General features: G+C 39.1%; 1 protein-coding gene across 1 annotated transcript; it reads left to right on the plus strand.

Moving 5' to 3' along the window:
• The first annotated feature begins 1,066 nt into the window (after positions 1 to 1,066).
• LOC115753547 (RNA-binding protein 48-like) lies at positions 1,067 to 3,479 on the plus strand. The gene is made up of 8 exons (XM_030692193.2): positions 1,067 to 1,254; positions 1,428 to 1,511; positions 1,688 to 1,768; positions 1,900 to 2,039; positions 2,147 to 2,261; positions 2,351 to 2,411; positions 3,098 to 3,160; positions 3,236 to 3,479. The coding sequence occupies exons 1-8, from the start codon at positions 1,193 to 1,195 to the stop codon at positions 3,311 to 3,313; spliced, it is 684 nt and encodes a 227-aa protein (XP_030548053.1). The 5' UTR covers positions 1,067 to 1,192; the 3' UTR covers positions 3,314 to 3,479.
• Positions 3,480 to 20,017: the final 16,538 nt, after the last annotated feature.

A 20,017-nucleotide genomic window follows, 5' to 3' on the forward strand; every position in this document is an offset into this window, starting at 1 on the left:
TCTTAGCTTTCGGTTGAGCTCGAAAGTCCGCAAGAATGGGCACTCGACAGTGTCGAGTTTGCAACGAAGCGCAGTCGAGCCCCTCTTGTCTCGTTCCTTAGTAAGTGGAAACAAACTCTCTACTCCTGCCCCTTTTCAGGTCCGATTTTGACAAGCCTGGTGACATCCGCCCTTGAACTGTTTTCTTGTTGCGATCGTTTGCTTTGGGCGCAGTTGTTCTTTGGCCTGTTTCAAGAGACAGAAAGGTATTGGGCTCTTTGATTTCTTTGCATATCTGCATTACCTCCATAGGCTGCATGACAAAGTTTTGAAATTGGGCAAGAATTGGCTGTTTGGTTAAACCCTGGAAGGATCTACCTTCGTGAGGTAGCCGTGTCTCGCTAAGTGAACTAATACACTTTCTATCAACTGGTTTCTGTTCCTTCCAGTTTTTGGGCCTGAGTTGTTTTGTTGCGCAACGTCCCGCAGATTGAATGAAAGACGTGTTGGGTGTCTTAGGGAACAGCAGATGTTCATGTATCCAACCATAGGGTTGTGACCAGAAAATTGCATGTTTAAACCTTGTTGATTGCACTCTTCAATGTCTTGAATGCAAAATACGAGTGCAGCGAAACGTGCTTTTTGCAAGACTGTCGATGAGATGATATTCCCCTTTGCTGCTTCGGTGAATTGATTTTCCTCTTTGCTCTTTTTTGGATTTCATGCCTTGAGCATTCTCTGTTTGGGCTCCTTCTTCAACTTTTGTACATAGGAGCTCAACCATCTAAACTGATGCCTCCTCGTAAGTTAAGATGATTTGGCTGCACATTGCTTGTTATCAAAACGTCTTAGGAGGAGCTTGGATACAACTACTGTGGTCGTCTTGGAATTTGAATGCATCATAGATTGGCTTAGAAGGCAAAATAATAGGTTTTACACAATAAACTTGCAAGAGATCATCAGAGAAAGAGAAGTCGTATCTCTTTTCGGGTCTACTGTTTATAAATGCAAGGTTTTGGAGGGCTCTCTTATCTTCCAAAAATAATGAGATGATGGAACTTCTTTATGGTTGCATAAGCGTTAAGCTGCTTCATTCAACGGGAGCTCTAATTGCCATCGACGACTCACTCCGGCCGTAATCATCAGGCTCCGGCAGCTCACACAAGTTGCCGGCGAAAATTTCTCGACTTGCGATTCCTGGGAAGCAGCACGCATGCCTCAGTACAAAGATGAGCCTCCAGCAGTTCGCGTGTACACGGTCTGTGATGAATCGAGGTTCGTGTTGATACCTCAAATCTTTTTTTATTGTTCTTCATCTGATAGGCCGTTGCAACAGACGAGTCTGATGCTATTCAGTTGATTCTTCCGACATGGTTGATTGGGTCGTTTGCTTTTTGTTAGGGCCGGGTTTGATTTGGTTCTTCTTTGTTTCCTTTGTGTTTCAACAGATACCTGGTCGTGAGGAATGTTCCTGCGTTAGGATGTGGAGATGAGCTGTTGGAGCTCTTCGCCACTTATGGCGACGTTGAAGAGTTAGTACTTTCTCTCTGTGTCCCCGGATTTTTTTTTTTTAAACATTTTTAGCAGATAGGAGTTTGAGTAAAGAGTTAGGAATGATTATCATAAACAGTTTGGTACTCTCTAATATCGAGTTTTATCGATATTCCCAGCGGAATTCTCTAGGTTTGATCTTTGGTTGCTTCTTCAGATGTAAACCAATGGATGAAGAAGACTGTGAGCCGTACACTGATGTTTATTGGATCAAGTTTTGTCTCGACTGCAATGCTAGGTAATTGGATTTTCTTCTTCTCGTGCGGAGTTCCAGTTGTCTTCACATGTATCGTGAAGTTTATTTATTCGGGATTTAGAATGGCTCCTAGCATCCTTAATTTGACACCCTTGTTCCACTTTCCTTGATAGGTTTGCAAAAAAAAAGTTGGATGAGTATGTCTTCTACGGGAATAGACTGCAAGTTTCGTATGCTCCCCATTTTGAGAGCCTCTCTGATACAAGGGAAAAGTTAGAAGCTAGGAGAAAGGAAGTTCTTGCTCGGTCGAACCGTAAGCTTCTACAATTGGGAGCACAATTCTAATGTTGTTCTAGGCACAGGTTTTCATATGATAATAAATTAATGGTCGTTTTATACGTGTTTGGTCTGCTCATGCAGCTGGAAGATTCAAGGGTACTGCCACCTCTAGCAGTGTCGGTCTGGTTAGGTCTTCAGCTAATGCAAGTTCCTCGCAGAGTAGTGTTGTTGGCCAACAGATCTTCAATCCCAATAGGTATGTCAACGAAGCCTTGAAATGCTGGTCTTCAAATGCTTTGAGCATGCATGATTAGCAGTCAACCTTACTTTCCTTTGTGGTGCCAGTGCATCGCAGCTCACTCCTCATGCTGATAATTCTTCATATGCAATGGTTTCCTCAGACCTGGTATGTTACTCTATCACACTGCTAAATATCAACATGGTCGCTCCAATTTAGTTCCACTTAGATCAATTGACGGAATAGTGATTTAAATTGACATTTGGAACTACTTGGAGTTTACCTGTTATACGACAGTTAAGATGATTGCTGAACTTGCTTCATTCATTTTTGGTCATATTAGCTTAAACTGGGTTATAATATGACAAATTTTTCTCCATGCATAATTGGTGATTCTTTTCTGATTTAAAGTATCATTTGCTTGTGTGCTAGCACTACGTGATGTCAGATATGCACATGTATTTAGAAGACAGTAGCCTAATTTGATCAAGAAGTCACTATTTAGAAAAATTATGTACTCAGTAGAATGTGCGTGCTCAACCTAATTAATATGTTTGCTGTTTTTTTAATCATGCTCTACAAGTATAGTTTCTAATATTCACATATTTGATGCAAAAGTTCCTCTGCTCCTTTACATTAGAACCAGTTCAATGAGAGGGCAATTCTTATCATTCCTTACCATTTACTTCAGGAGAAATTAGGTGCTCGCCTTCATCTTGCATTTGATTTTTGATGCATATAGCTTGATATTTTATAAAATCAAGCTCCAACATCCATATGCATACTCATAGTCTCCGATTGTCCTTATGTCCTGGGCCTAACCTGCAATTTTCTTTTATTATGGTGGATCTCAGGATTATTTTCAATCCCACTCGATGAATCAGACGGTGCAGTTGGTCAGAGACAAGCTCAATAAGGTGAAAAGCTAGGTCTTACAGGCTTGGGTTAAAGCAACATTTAATTCTGATCATTCCTCCCAATGCACGTTTTAGATTGAATCAAGTGGTGAGTGTCAGCAATCAGGACCTCCAGTGAAGAAAGCTCGCATCGACAACAGAAGGAGAATTTGACTTTTTGTCGGAACTAAGAATTGCCCTCTGTCAAAGTGTGTCAGCAATCACACACTGCTTTTATCTCACTGGTACGGACTCCCCTCAAGTTGACACTGTTCTTATCTACTCTATGTCGATCAAATCTGTAAGTTATATGTGGTTAAAATCATCTTCGCTCAGTTCTAGATGGCTTTTTCTAATAAATTATTGGATAGAAATCTTTGCCGCCGCCTTGCAAGCAAGGACGCAAAAGGGAAGACTTCAATTGAATTCCATTTGCTGATAAACAAATGTTCAGCTAGGTTAAATTACAACTTTTTGACATAATGCCGACAAATAAAGGTGGTCGCGGATGACATGCTATCTCTGGCGTCAACTTTGATCATTAAGATCTTCTGAGACAAGCTTTTTCCAAATGCAGGACACGACTCTATAATTTGGGCACGGGCTTAAACAACCATCCTCCATTTGAGCAAGTTTCAAGGCCCACAACTTTTGGGGCGGACACCTGTATCAACCCCCTATGAGGTTGATGAACGCATGAGCATCACCGATAAACCAGTATTAGCACGATCCCTGGCTAAGGAAAAGCATGGCGATATCGCGATCCATTTGAACAATGGTGACAGACTGCCTGGTGGGGAAAACTCAACCCTATATTATTTCTGGACTAATGTAGTGGGAGCAGAAAGTTGGAGTTGACTTTGGAGCTTTCTACATCTTGAACCAGATGTCTCGAGAGCCTAATCGAGGAGGTGATGTCCTGTGTATTTATGTTTCTGTTCGGGTAGCATGTTTATAAATATTCAAATGTTTTTACTAGGCTAGTTCATTTCGATTGTATCCGTAAAATTTGAGCAGATGTGCCAGAAGACCACTAAAGACACTAATCTTCAACTCATTAAGTAAGTGAAGGGGAAAAACGACGTCGGAGATTTCAATCTGGCTTGGAAAAGTTGAACCGAAATCTGGTAAAATCAAGGAGTTTTGAATCCAACTTTAGGAGGAACAACTTCACAATTATCTGAACTACTATCAAACAATATAATTATTTAATGGTTGGTACTGAGCAGTAAAAATTCATTTTAGACAACTGGTATGGTTGTAAAAACTTGAGGTTCGGGCGCTAAACTTTGTTTATCCTTACTGTTTTGTAAAAAGGAAAAACACTCAACTGAATCCGGTCTATAGTAGATGGGATCAATTATGAGTCCCAACCTTGTACAGCGGGGTATGGTCCTCAGGTTGCGTCATGTCTTTTAGACCGACTATTTTTCATAGCCCTTCTTTTCTTAAAGACATCAAGCAATTCCCTCGGAACAACAAATAAAGCACCTTTGTACACTACAAAGCTAGGCCGACAGCCATCTTATTTCGCCGCACAAGCGAAGCAATCGGTCCAAGAAATCGCACAACCCAACTCTCCAAGTTGTTAAATGCACCACAGTTACCCACGTGCCATTCCTTTAAGCCTATCTCATGCTAAGGGCCGAATCATCTAATGCGCTATAGCCTCAATTTCCAATTGCCAATCTTACATACCCACTACTCAAGGATGTTATCTAAACTAGATATGGTAATGTGCAACAAGAATCGGCAGTGTACACGCCGAAACTAACAATCCATGAGTTAAACGGATTAGTGGTTTACTTGCCTTATTTTCTTGCACGAAAACCACCCCAAAGCCGAGCTTGTCCGCGCCTCCTTGCACATGACCTAGAGCTCGAGAGATTTGGAGGAATTGAATGGCAGTTAGATACGGCCGAGAGGGAAAAGAGAGAGAGTTTGTGGGTTTCTTGCAACAATTGAGAGAGAAGAGAGGGAAAATGGCTTTTATAGTGAGTGGGTAGCTTCGTGCATACTTGCCAAGTGTCAAGCATGCGTGGCCCCACATGTATTTCGGCCACCATGTGTATTTCCCACCAATTTCTCAAATTTCCACGTAATTGAGCTCTATCGGGACCGAACTATACACAACCAGTCCTTATTTTTCGGACAATGACCTTCCGTGCCACTTATTAAAGTCTCTACGCTGCAATTGCTCAACAATTTCCGCCAAAATAATCTAATTTTGTGCACTAATTAGCTCAGCGATATTCGAGTTATACACGACTCTTTATGTGAGATTATTTGTGCGTTATAATTTAGAGGAGGGACTTGAACTCTATAAATTTGTGTATTATGATTTAGAGAAGAGACTTGAGCTCTATTTATAAAGTTTGTAACCTACTATCTCATTCCGGATAAAGTTTAACTCGGCCAACACTGTCTAGCCCCATATTAAATTAATTAGGAAACTGTATATATTTTATTTATTTGACCAATTAATGATTCTTACGCAACTTGCCAACAAAATTGTCAAGAAATAAATATCTCATATTCATTAATCTCAAAAAGTTAATAAAAAGATTTTTCTATTGACATATTTATTGAAAAGAATAAATAGTTGAAATAGGTAATAAGTGCACACCTGAAAAGAAGGGTCACACCTTACCATGAAATTTAAGATATTAGCCCGAAGTTCTTGGGGGCTAGACTGTATTGACGAGCGAACATAATTGGGTTCAAACCGCCTAACCGAATTGAACTCTCAATTGAGTTCGGTTTAGATTGTTGTTTTTCATAATTTTGGCTCGTAAAAGGTAGTTTGGTTCCTTTGATTTTGATCCAAATCAAACCATAATGTCAAATAGAATTACTTGTAGAGTCTCGACCAAAAAAAAAAAAACCAATTTACTTGTGGAGTCGGTGAGAAAAGTAAGAAGATAAGGGTAGAAGAATACCTCAAAAAAGAGACACGAATAGAATAGCTAAAAGGGAAAATGAAGAAAGAGAGAGGAGACCGATGTTTCTTTCTTATTGATGCTTATGAACGGTTATATACAATTATCCTGTGTTAAGTGCGTTCGCCTCACTCCATTCACGAAATGTTCCATGAACCGACGCTCCAAATACTCGACTTGGCTAACTCCTATCGACTAGAAAAAGCATCAAGCAAATAATCCCAACGAATCGAAGGGAGACCTAACCGGGCCAGTATCCTTGACCGTCAAATGTTCAATGTGATTTTGTTAGTATTTCTTATATATCGTTAGAAGTTTCAAGTCATGGACCATAATGCATGAAAGAACATGCGATTTTTAATTTGGGCAATCCAATTTAACTGTCACAATAACTAATGCGATGGGGCAAACTGAACTAGGAAATAACCTGTGGTTTTGTCAAGATCAATTGTGAGTATTTTAAAGCTCATCAGCAGGTAACTAATGCATGGCGAACCGCCGTGATGAATGTTTGGCGCCCCATCAAAATTGCACCATCAATGCGCCCCATCACACCCTACTTGACCATCATAAACATCAGATCCTCTTTTGACCGAACTCCTTCATTCTCACAACTTCTCCAACTCTCTCCCGCGGACCAAACCAACATCACCATCACTCAGGATCGATCATTGTTGCCCGGCTCGCAACGATCTCTGCAAATTCTTCGGATCCGTTAGGAGCTTCTCCATGATCGGTTAGGAGCTTCTCGATGGAGAAGTATACATTTAAAAACAAGTATCATTTTCAATTACAATTGAAACATTACTATAGATATCACATTGTGACAAAATATTTTAAAGATAATTCACTCAGTCAGTCTAACATCGATTTAGCTGAGAAATTATCTACTCTTTTTATTCCTTCATTTGCAATATTTTACTAAGAAACTAGAGTAGTGTATTTGACATCACTTCCATCTTATGGTATAATGCATTCCTTCCACTAGTAAGACATGTATATATTCGTTAAACATGTATATATTCGTTAATCTAATTCACAATAATTCATGTTGCTTCCCTAAGATTTGCTTATTATACCCGTTTCTTTGCTTAGAAATCTTTGGAAATCTGATACTATTTTGGGGTAAGTAGATAGCATGGTCTCTACACAATTGTAGGAATTACATTGTGGCCTGTGATTTCACAACTCTACTGATGAAGCCTCAGTTCTATGATTTCTTGACCAATAGCCTCAATCCCTTGTAGCACTACTGGCCCACCAGGGCCGACGACAAGTGCCGATCCCACAAATTAGCCATGGACCGGGGCGATAGCCACAAGAAAAAGGTTAATATTTTCTCTAGCAACTACAATTAAATCCCGCGATGAGCGTGTTGGCCTAACGTGCTCGATCCTCGATGATGTGTATGACCCCAGGCTTCACATGATAAATGAATATGCCAAGCTTCTTAAGTCCCAGAAGTGTTGAATTGTGTTTCGAGTTTAAAATTATTTACAGATAAGTACCGATTTGTTAAATCGGTTCATAAAGGAAAACAAATCCTCGCATGGCGTGCAATGAAGATCTTCTTCCTCCTCCAAAATTGTTATTGGCACTACAGGACAAGAAAATGAGGCTCATGACTTGGACTTTAATGTGCTGCAGATTATTTTTATTTTTGAATTAAATGAAAAGCGTACAAATATATTTACTAGTTTTATATATTTTTTTAGCCCTACAAAGTATAAGTTGAAAAGAAGACAAAAGCGTGGTTGTTTTAGTCTTCAACCTAGCTGCAGTCGCAAAAAGGAGGTAGAAGCTATGCGCAATAGACTCTACGAAAAGGACGACAAGAGAGAGAGAGAGAGAGAAAAAAAAAAAAGGGACAACACAATGAAGTTCTCTTGATCGCATAAAGGAGTCTGAACACAAAAAATTTGTGCATGAGTTTTGTATATCCTATCAAGCTATTTTATTTGGAACACTTTCGATTTGGATATAATCTAGATGCAAGAAACACGAGCGTATTGAGCGATTGTCACCGCGATTCTCCGATTATAGTGGATTATTTTTGTTGGCTATCCCGTGGATATAGGTATCGATATTCGAACCGAACCACGTAATCTCCGGTATCATTTATCATTCTTCGTTATTTCTCTGTGCTTACGCATTGACTTATTTGCAAGATCCCGATTAGTTTCTGTGCTTTATATTTCAACAATTGGTATCAGAGCCAGGTTCGGCTATGCTGGATCGCGATTTGAAGTTTTTTCTTATTTGATTATTATCTGGATATCCTGTGATTGCAATTATGTCCGGAGTGAAAGTTGAAATTGAAAAGTTTAACGGGGAGGAACAACTTTGGGTTATAGAGCCTTAAGATGGAGGCGTTATTGACAACTCAAGGTTTAGCAGAAGCAATGGAGGACAAGGCTGAGTTGCTCGAAATGATGACAGATGCTGAAAAGGATATGATAATGAGAAAAGCTAGAAGTTTAATCCCGTTGAATTTATCGGATGAAGTGTTAATAAAGGTAGTGAGGAAAAGGATACCGCAGCATTATGGGCAAAACTTCGGGCACACTATGTAACGAAGGGTTTGAACAATCGGTTATATATGTTGAAGAGGATGTTTCGGTTCAAATATACTGAAGGTACGTCTATCAGAACCCACCTAGATGAATTTAATAAACTCATGATGGATTTGAAGAATGTCGGTAAGACACTTGATGATGAAGAGTAAGGCATGATGTTGTTAGCTTCTTTACCAGAGTCATAGGAGCACTTTACTAATTCATTGTTGCGGGGACGTACTACGATTACCTCGGAAGAGGTAAAGTCCACCTTATTTTCTAAAGAGTGGGAGAGAAAGTTACGAGATGACAGTCTAGCGTAGGATATAGCGCGGGGACTAGTGATTCGAAGTAGAAAGTAATAGCGGGGGTCCAGTAATAGCAAAGGTAAAAGCAGATCTAAATCACGCCATACAAAATCCAAGGGACGTGTAAAATGCTTTGAGTGTCACGAAGAGGGGCACTTCAAGAGAAATTGTCCTAAATTAAGAAATAGAAGTGATAAGCAAAAAGCCACAAGTAGCGTGGCGAACGTTCTTGAGAAGAGCACTAGTGATGCAGAAGTTGTCTTGTGTGCGACTACGGGTTCGTCAAGAGACGAATGGATGCTAGATTCGGGATGTTCTTATCATATGACACCTCATAGGAATTGGTTTACTACTTTCTAGACTGCAGATGATGGTAGAGTTTTCTTGAGGAATAACGCAGCCTGTAAGGTTGTGAGGATAGGGACATTTCGGATTCGGATGCACGATGGTGTGGTGCGCACATTGACGGACGTGAGGCATGTATTGGAGCTCAAGAAGAACCTTATTTCTCTAGGGACACTCAATGATATCGGGTGTAAGTACACCATTGAAGGTGGAGTGCTGAAGATCTCTCGAGATACCATGATAGTAATGAAAGGGAAGAAAGTGTGTTCTCTCTATCATTTCTCGGGAAATACTGTGACAAAAGCAGCTGCAGTTTCATCGGGTGAGTCAGATTCTGATTTAACTCGTTTATGGCATATGCATTTGAGGCACATGAATGAGGAAAGTATGACAATACCGAGTGATAAAGGTTGTTAAAGGGTCAGAAGACAAGTAAGTGAGACTTATATGAGCACTGTATCATTAGGAAGCAGCGCATGATTTAGTTTACTACCGGTATTCATTCGACTAAGCAACCAGTTGAATATATTCATTCGGATGTCCGGGACATGTCTCCGGTTCCTTCGAAAGGAGGTACCCGTTATATGCTGACATTTATTGACGATTATTACAAGAAGGTATGGGTATACTTTCTGAAGCATAAATCTGATGTGATTGATCGGTTCAAGAAATTTAAGGTATTAATTGAGAAGCGATCAGACAAACAAATCAAGTACCCGAGAACGGATAACGACATGGAGTTCTGTGGTAAAGATTTTACCGAGTTTTGCGAAAGAGAAGGGATTGTGAGATATCGCATAGTATCTAGGACACCACAGTAGAATGGCTTGGTAGAACGGAAGAACAGAACTTTACTAGAGCGGGCTCGGAGCATGCTTTCGCATGCTAGAATAGGTAAGGAATTTTGGGCAAAAGCAGTAAACATGGCATGTTACCCGATTAATCGATCTCCATCATTTGCTATCTAGTGGAAGACTCCAAAGGAAGTGTGGTTGGGAAAACCTGTTGATTATTTCGGATTACGAGTATTCGAATGTCCTACGTATGCTCATGCAAATGATGGTGAGCTTGAGCCGAGGTCGAAGAAGTGCATATTTCTGGGTTATGCACATGGGGTGAAAGGCTACCGATTGTGGTGCACCAATCCCGGATTACTCGGATTTCTAATCAGTAGAAATGTGATCTTCGACAAGATTGCAATGCTTCGCCGGAGGAGTTCCGAGACACAACCAGCAGAGTAAACAAATTATGGTGTCAGTAGTGAGGTGGAGCTTTAGGTGGAGACTTTGGAGACCTCGGAGGTAAGAGATGTTGATACTACAGATGAGGCCGCAGTTCCTGAAGTTGGTGATAGTGAACAACCAGTATAGCCGTAGTATAGTATAGCCCCTGACAGACAGAGAAGGCAAATTAAACCACTGGTACGTTATGGTTATACAAATATTGCATATGCTTCGACCGTAGGTGATGAAGTGGAGACATATGAACGTTCGTCTTACTCCGAAGCGATGGCTAGTTTCGAGTCGTTGCGGTAGCTAGGAGCTATGAGTGAAGAGATAGAATCACTCCATCGAAATCATACATGGGAGCTAATTAAAATACCAAAGAGCTAGAAGGTTGTTAGAAGTAAATGGGTCTACAAACGGAAAGAGTGCATTCCCGGTGTTGAGGCAGCGAAGTATAATGCGAGACGTGTTGCAAAGTGGTATACTCAGTGGGAGAGCATTGACTACAACAAGGTGTTTTCTCATGTGGTAAGACATACTTCAATTCGTGTTTTACTTACCTTAGTTGCTGCACATGATCTCGAGTTAGAGCAGCTTGATGTAAAAATGGCGTTTCTTCACGGTGAGATGAAGGAGCAGATTTACATGAGGTAGCCAAACGGATTTGCTATTCTAAGTAAGGAAGATCACGTTTGCTTATTAAAGAAATCTTTATATGGGCTGAAACAGTCTCCTATGCAATGGTATAAGTGATTTGACGCTTTCATGGCTAATTAGGACTATTCGAAAAGTCACATGGATAGCTGTGTTTATTTTAGGAGATTGAAAGACGGGTCTTTGATATATTTGCTGTTATACATTGATGATATGTTGATAGCAGCGAAAAATGTGTCTGATATTGATGTGATGAAGAGGCGGTTGAGTGCTGAGTTTGAGATGAAAGATTTAGATGCTGCAAAGAAAATTTTGGATATGGAGATTTTGCATGACAGGACTGCAGGATTATTACATCTGTCTCAAAAGAAATATATTGAGAAAATTATCGCACGTTTTAATATGCAGTCAACGAAGTCTGTGAGTACACCATTAGCGAAGCACTTTAAACTTTCGGTTAAGTTATCACCGCAGACCGAGGAGGAGGAGGAATATATGTCTCGTGTTCCTTATTCTAATGCCGTGGGTAATATTATGTATGATATGGTATGCACTAGGATTAATATTTCACAAGTTATCAGTGTAGTTAGTCGTTATATGAAGCGTCCAAGTAAAACTCATTGGGAAGCTGTGAAATGGATCCTCGGATATTTGAAGGGAACATTAGACGTTGGTATAGTATACTAGAGGGACAAGAATGGCAATGAAACTACATGTTTTGTGGATTCTGATCATGCAGGTGACTTGGATGAGTGCGGGTCTTTAGCAAGGTACATATTTACGCTTGCAGGTGGCACAATTAGTTGGAAGGCATCCTTACAAGACCACGTAGCTTTGTCGTCGAGCGAGGCGGAGTACATAGCATTGACCTTTATAGCGAAGGAGGCAATATGGTTACGGGGTTTGCTCTTAGACTTTGGGTTGGATCGGAAAAGTGTTGATATGCACTGTGACAACCAATGTACAATTTATCTAGCATATAATCCATCTTATCACGAGTGGACGAAGCATATCAATATCGGGTACCACTTCATCCGAAATGTCTTAGCAAAGGGTAAAGTTGTTGTGAAAAAGATAGCGACAGCGGAGAACCCCGCGAACATAATGACTACGCCTATTCTTTTGGCAAAGCTCAAACTCTGCATGAACACTATTGGCGTATGTAGAGAGTGATCGCCCAAAAGAGTGATGGGAGAGCAGCATGGATGATAAGCATTATTAATTTGGTTTCAAACATCGAGTCAAGGTGAAGAATTGTTTAATTGTGTCTCGAGCTTAAAATTGTTTACGGATAAGTACCGATTTGTTAAATCGATTCATTAAAGGAAAACAAATCCTCGCATGGCGTGCAACGGAGATCTTCCTCCTCCAAAATTGTTATTGGCACTACAAAACAAGAAAAGGGGGCTCATGACTTGAACTTTAATGTGCTGCAGATTATTTTTGTTTTTGAATTAAATGAAAAGGGCACAAATATATTTACTAGTTTTATATATTTTATGGTCCCTACAAAGTCTAGGTTGAAAAGAAGACAAAAGCGTAGTTTGTTTTAGCCTTCAACCTAGCTGCAGTTACAAAAAGGAGGTAGAAGCCGTACGCAATAGACTCTGTGAGAAGGACGATACAAGAGAGAAAACAACAAAAGGTTGACGCAGTGAAGTTCTCTTGATCACGCCATGGAGTCCGAACACAAAAAATTTGTGCGTGAGTTTTATAAATCTGATCAAGTTGTTTTATTTGGAACACTTTAGGTTTGGGTATAATCTAGGTGCGGGAAACACAAGCATATTAAGCGATTGTAATTGCGATGCTTCGATTATAGTGGATTGTTCTTGGTAGCTCTCCCGTGGATGTAGATACCGATATTCGGACCGAACCACGTAATCTACGATGTCCTTTTATCGTTCTTCGGTATTTCTCTATGATTTCGCATTGACTTATTTGCAAAATCCTGATTAGTTTTCGAGCGTTATATTTCAACAAGATGGAGCAATGGAGGTCTGCTGTGAGCTCATAGCTTACCCCGCAAGTAGGGCGGAGTGGGAGTGCATGGTAGACTCTATTGAGAAAACTCTCCTTTGAATATTTTGATTCTGACAAAACTATCCTTATTCGGATAGAATCTATATAATGTTCATAAACTTTTATTGCGGGATGAACGAGTGAACAAAAGCTCATATTGATCCAAATCTATCATTCGGACTCAAGTAGTAGTTGTTATTTATTTGCTTCTGAAGTTGTTCATATGGAAGATGCTATTGTCTCCGAAGACTTGTTCTTCTGAAGATTTACGTAACATGTCGGCAATGACTTTATTGAAGCTCGTAGTCACTATTCAAAATCTATTCAGATTCATAAAGTCTCTACTTCTGAAGGCTGCTTTCGAATAACAATGTTGACACCTAAATTTTGATTTTTATTGTTTTAAAAAAAATCAGGAATTGTTTCTAGTTCCTACCAAAAATAATCTAGCATTCGTGTTCTTTTATTTTTTTTTAAGTCATGCATCACATTCTCTTTTATTTATCGGACCAATGGTGGGCGGACTTAATTGTGCGATTTCTAAGTTTAATAGAATAAGTTAAGACTTAGTGAATTAAGAATTGGTATCCACATTGAGTTTTTGCTCGTATGAACCTTAGTCCCCATTTTATCATAAAGGCCAAGAAAAGGTAATATGAGACAAATATATTCTTGGGCAAGACAAAAAGGAAACATGGGCATGAAGGAATTCAAATCACAAGGGAAATCGGCGCAATATTGAGCCAATATTATACGTCTTGCTGAAGAAGGAAGAGGGCTGAAAAAAAAAAGTAAAAAAAGAGAGAGAAGAGATATCATTACAAAAGGACAATATCCTGGTGTATATTCGGCTAAGTGCAGCTTGCAATAAAGAAGATATACATTTGCATGGTTGAATAATAGTGGAGAATCCACTTGTAATATTCATTGGGAGGAAAGATACGAAGGAGAGGATGGTTTGACTATTCAACCCTTTTTCTTATAACCCTAACTTCATCCTATAAAAGGGGACTCGCATCAGAATTGAAGGGGGGAGGATTCTCAGAAAATTAAGAGCGAGAAAAGGAGAGAGTGATCAAAGAGGTGCTCGACCAAGGAACACCCCATCCGACGACTTGCGCTACCATCCACGCATCACCGAAGCTCTATTCATTATCCACCGCCAAGCACCGCATTTCTTTGCCTCGGTTCACCATTCCGCCCGGCTGTGGAGTCCCGAAGCATGATTCGAATCGATCTCGAGGCATTATTGATACAACACTTTGTTGTCCAGCCCCTGTTCACACTCAAATCAGCCTTATTTGGGTGGTAAATAGCTCGTTCTTTTGTCGTTTTTTGAGATCTAACAAAGCTACGTCTGGTGGTGGAGTCTTGGCTATTTAGAAGCTTGATTTGCTGAAAATTTGAGCTAAAAAGCGGCTATTTTGGACGGATCACGCAGCGCAGATTTTTTTTAGCTTGGAAAAGGTAACATGTTGCAACTTTAGATTGTGGATTTATGCTTATTCAGCCGATAACTTGCACTTATACTATTGTATCTTGCTGAACGTGCATCAATTTATCATCAAAAGTTGATAGAGCAAACCCTTTTTGATCATAAAAGAATGAACTTTTAATTGACTGCCAAAAGACTTTTGAGACGTTGCTTCGATGCATCACCTTCAATCAACCTTGGCTTTTGCATTTTATGTCCTTATGCATATTTATTTATTCGTGTGATTGATTGTTTGTTAAAATTTGCACTTAAATAAACAATCTTGCCCATAACACATGCTCCCCAATTGTGCCTTGTCCCTCGGAAAACATACATCAAAGGCAACATATGACTTCGATCTCGAAATACGATTGTGCCCGTATGTGTGAATTAGATATCAAATCCTCGATCTCGAGGAGCGGATCGCTAATTCCTAAATAGAATTTCAAGCTTAGCCCTATGTATATAAGGATGACGGTAATTCTATAATATATTCACTTGCTAACCCTAATCTCGGGGGATGTTGTGAATATAAATCAGAATTTCGGATTTAAAGGTGTTTTATGGGCAATATTGTTTATTTTTGTTCAAATTTCACTGTTTTCATGGTTTAAATAATTTCCTAAAAAATCCCAAAAAAAATGTCACGTTTTCTGAAGCTTAATCACGTTTCTCTTTACTTCTTGCATGAAAATAATGTCTAATAAAATTAGGACTTTGAGAAATCAATTTCTTAAGTTAAATTAGATGTTACTTCACGTTAGGGTAGTTTTTACCTTTATTTTTTCATGAATCCGAAAATACACAAAAATATACCAAAAAATACCATCCACGTTGCATAGCATTATAGTTTAGTTTGCATTATTATATTTTCCTTGTCATGCATATTTGCCACGTCATTATGCCATGTCACGTATTTTTGCCATGTCATTACATCTCACATGTCATATAGGTAGATTGCATTAACATTGCATTTAATAAAAGAAAACCCCAAAAAAAATTAATTCAAATCATCAAACTAAGGATTTTTCATGAAAATCGGGTACCGAAAGGGCATTAATTGAAAAGTTAATGTAACCAAATCCTCGAATCCATTTAATCTTTGGTTCGTATGAAATAAAGTATTTTCTCTCGAATACTTTATTTAGGTTTCTAATCTACCAACCATAAAATATTAGTGGCGGCTCCAATTTAAAATATTGGCGTGTAATTGAACCTAAGTTGCGATTCGGTAGGACTTGGGAGAGTCTGAATTAGGTTAGTTAATCTAATTAACCTAATAATCCTTTAACCTGAAAAAATCAATTTTTAGGTCGCGACAAATAGTTTTTTTTTTTTTTCAAATTTTCTAAAAGACATGAACTGTCACCTCTTTTAAAAACCTCTATTTATATGCAACTCTCTTTCCTACACTTTTACGAGCCCTAAATCTTTCAATTCTCAGAACAATCCTTCCTTTCTCCAAAAACTTCTCAGTAGTCTCTTTCAAAGTTCGAAACTTTCTTGTCCAATGGCTCCAAAATCATCCTCCTCTGCAAGGAAATCTGCTGAGGAAAGTGGCAGGCGACGAAGGAAATTGTCTCTTCTGAGGAAAGGGTCCAGATCTCGCAATACCATACTAGTTGACATTTCGGGTTCAGAACACGAAGATGATAGAAATGTTGCTCAAAGGGAGTCAGGTTTGTCTAAGTCTGAGTTTGACGAAAGGGTTGCTTTGGCTTTTGTTGTTAAACCTTTATATGACTCTCTTAAGGCGATTAAAGCATAAACCTTTATATGACTCTCTCAAGGCGGTTGAAGTAAATGATAGTATTAAGTTGCTGATGAATATACATAAGTTTGCTAGCGAGAAAGATTTTCTTGAAATTCTAGGATTGTTTTTGCAAACTGTGACACCGCTTGCAGAAGAAATGCTCGAAACTGTGTCACGAAAGGGTAAGGAGAAAGTTGGAGTTTCAGGGTTACCCAAGCCAAAGAAGACACCTCCAAAAGGAATTGCCATTCAGGAACGTACTATAGAGGAAAGTGATGTCGAAATCAGGGGAAGATTTTATGACGATGACGATGTTATTGTGAGTGATTTTAAGAAAAGAAGAGGTTTTATCAGGGACAAGAGTTTCAAGAGCAAACTATTTTTGTCTCAAAAGCATTTAGAGAGGTACGAGTCTCTGAAGGAAGAGGAGTAATGCCTTACAGAGTATTTGATATAAAGTACTTTGATAGTGTTAGCATTCCTATTAGAAAACATCTCGAGGGGATGAAGTTGGGAGATTTTGTGATTGCTAGAAGATCCATATTTCCTGATATGGTGGCATATTTCTATTCATCCTTGTCCTTTCAAGACTTTAATTCTTTGTGTTACTCCATTGGAGATGATCGATATCACCTGCATGTTGCTAAATTGGCTAAGTTGATGGATATTGAAGTTAGAGATTTCAAGCCCATCGATACACAACCTGAAACTGCTTATAGCTTCTTGACTGGAAAAGAAAATTACTCCAGAGATTCAAAGGCTCACATTGCATACAATGACTTTTCCCTGAAGCACATTGTGATGCACAAGGTTGTGATTGAATGTCTGTGACCAAAGGCCTCCTCTAAGACAGATATTTCAAAATATGAGGCTAAGCTAATGTGGGGTTTGCTGACTGTGTATGAATTTTCTCTTGCTCATAATGTCCTTTTGCATTTGTATAGAACTGTGCAGAAATCGAAAGGACAGTTCCCTTATGTAGGGTTAATCTCTCGAATCTTGAGTTACCACAAAGTGCAGATACCGAATGAGTTGGCTCAAAATTAGAGTCAAATCATCGTTGCTGGAGAAACCATGATACAGAAGATGGGGTTCAAATTGACTGACAAAGGATGGGTGAACAAGAACAGAGAGTTAGTGCAGGTGGAACTCGAAGAAAAGGCTGAAGAGCCAAAAAGATCTGCTAAGAGAAGAAAGACAGTTGCAAGGAAAGGTAAAAGGAATGTTGAAGAGGAAGAAACCTTTGAAAAAGAAGAAGTTATTTCAGAGGACTCAGATTCTAAAGCCACTCCATCAGTCTCATATGTAGATCAAACAGATGATGCAAACATTTCTGATAATAGGGAAATAGATGTAGTTGGTGTTGCTGGAAGTTTACGTGAGCAAGAGGTTCCTAAAGACAAAAAAGAAGAAATTTCATAAGACTTATGAACAGGACAAAGTGGTTGGTGAGGAAGAGACTTTTGCTAAGAAAGCAGAAACAGACAGGAAATTGCCTGAAGAATAGTATATTGAGATGTGGCAAGATGATGCTGTAGATGGAGAGTCTGCAAGAAGAGAAGCAGATGTTTCTGCAAATGCTGGGAAAACTCTTTAGTAGAATGATCCTAATGACGAAGAAGAGGATCTTCATAAGATTCAAGGAGAAGACAAGGAGATAACTGAAGGAGCACTTTCTGAGCAAGAAATACAAGCAGACTATGATAGAGAATAATATGATGAGTTATGGGATGATCAGAGGAATGAACTTGAACATGTAACAACTATTGATGAGCCTCTCCCAAGTCCAAAACAGTCTGAAAATGATATGCATGATGATAAGGCAGATGAATCAGTAATTGTTAGCATGGAGATTGATGTGATGATTCCTATCAAATCAGCATAGATTCAAAGAGAGAAGAAAGATCAACCTGAATTCTCGACTCATGTTCAGAGACAAATTGAATCTGTTGCTCAGGTAGTTCAAGCCAATGTTCAGGGGGAGCAACCCTTACAGATAGAATCAAATATTGTTGCTGGTTCTGAAAATGCTGGAGAAGGTGTTTCGAAAGAGAAGAATGTAGTTATCAATGAGCCTGAAAGAGTATCTTCAAACGAAAACCCTACTCAGTTTCAGGAGCAGATTGATCTTTAGAAGGCTTTGGATAACTTTAACAAAGGCAAGGCACCAGCAGTTGACAAAGGTATGAGCACAACTCCTACAAGAAAACTGACTCCAGCTGAGACTCTGAATGCATTTATTGGTGAAGTTCTAGACACAAAGTCTTCTCAGAGTGCAGTTCAGAAAGACATGGAGAAACTTCAGAATGAAGTACTTCAGAGGATGGATGCATTGGAGAACCTGATTGAAAGGAGGTTGAATAGATTCGAGAAAATACTCGATCAATATTGTCATCTTTTCTGTTCAGAGATGGTAGGCCTGTAGACTTACACACTTATTCATGATGACAAGATCGTTCAGGACTTCCCTCACCTACAAGCCTTTCGAGATTATGCTCTCAAAGTTGCTAAGGACTATGAGAAAGAGTTTGCAGAAGGTGCCAAGGAGGGTGATAAAGAGCATACGGATGTTCCCTCTTCTTCAAAACCACCTCCGCCTTCATCTGTTTGACAATGAACTTCAAAAGCCTGTGTTTGAGTTTTTTTTGTTTTAGTTTGAACATCTTATGGTATGTTATAAATAACTCTATCATGTCCTTATTATGGGCTGATAGTCCTGTTTAAATTGAAGTTTGGCTTGCATACTATATTATTTGTTTATCTCTATTGCTGATGACAAAAAGGGGGAGAAGTGGTTAGTACTCATTACAGAATTTCAGGACCAAAATCATACGCAAAAGAATTACGCTCTAGCACATCGTGATATTTTTTCATTTTATCTTTGCACTTGCTAACATCGATATGTATTAGCTTATCTCATCCTTCTTGAAAAGATTCACTCATATTAAAAGTTTACACTCTTGTGAAATCTTTTCCGTGCTTACTTTGAAATTTCAAAAACTTATCTGCTTTTATCGAGGAAGTTTTGTCATCACCAAAAAGGGAGAGATTGTTGAGAAAACCCTCCTTCCGAATATTTTGATTTTGACAAAACTATCATTATTCAGATAGAATTTGTATAATGTTTATAAACTTTTATTGCGGGATGAACGAGTGAACAAAAGCTCATATTGATCCCAATCTGACATTCGGACTCAAATAGTAGTTGTCATGTATTTGCTTCTCAAGTCGTTCGGATGGAAAATGTTACCGCCTCCGAAGACTTGTTCTTTTGAAGATTTACGTGACATGTCAGCAAGGACTTTATTGAAGCTCAAAGTCACTATTTAAAGTCCGTTCGGCTTCAAAGAGTTTCCACTTCTAAATACTGTTTTTGAATAATGTTCGGATTATATAATATCTTTCACACTGATTCTCAAGACCCACATTTGGCGGGTTTCCGATATTGGCGGCATCTTTTAGTTGTATGGGCGATCGAATCCGAAAAGTTTAGACTCAACTCCAATGGCTACCATATCTTCCCAAATACGGTCTCGTTTAATCATAATTGATGACATACAATCTATGATTGAAGAGCGATCCTTTGAAGGCTTGTCCAACGA

The sequence above is a fragment of the Rhodamnia argentea genome, chromosome 3, assembly GCF_020921035.1.
Source record: "Rhodamnia argentea isolate NSW1041297 chromosome 3, ASM2092103v1, whole genome shotgun sequence".
Taxonomy (NCBI): domain Eukaryota; kingdom Viridiplantae; phylum Streptophyta; class Magnoliopsida; order Myrtales; family Myrtaceae; genus Rhodamnia; species Rhodamnia argentea.

Excerpts from the sequence above, each read along its gene's own strand:
- LOC115753547 (XM_030692193.2), top strand. The coding sequence starts at position 1,193 with ATGCCTCAGTACAAAGATGAGCCTCCAGCAGTTCGCGTGTACACGGTC. Across the intron at positions 1,512-1,687 it reads ACTTATGGCGACGTTGAAGA|ATGTAAACCAATGGATGAAG; the intron begins GTTAGTACTTTC and ends TTGCTTCTTCAG. Across the intron at positions 2,262-2,350 it reads CAGATCTTCAATCCCAATAG|TGCATCGCAGCTCACTCCTC; the intron begins GTATGTCAACGA and ends TTGTGGTGCCAG.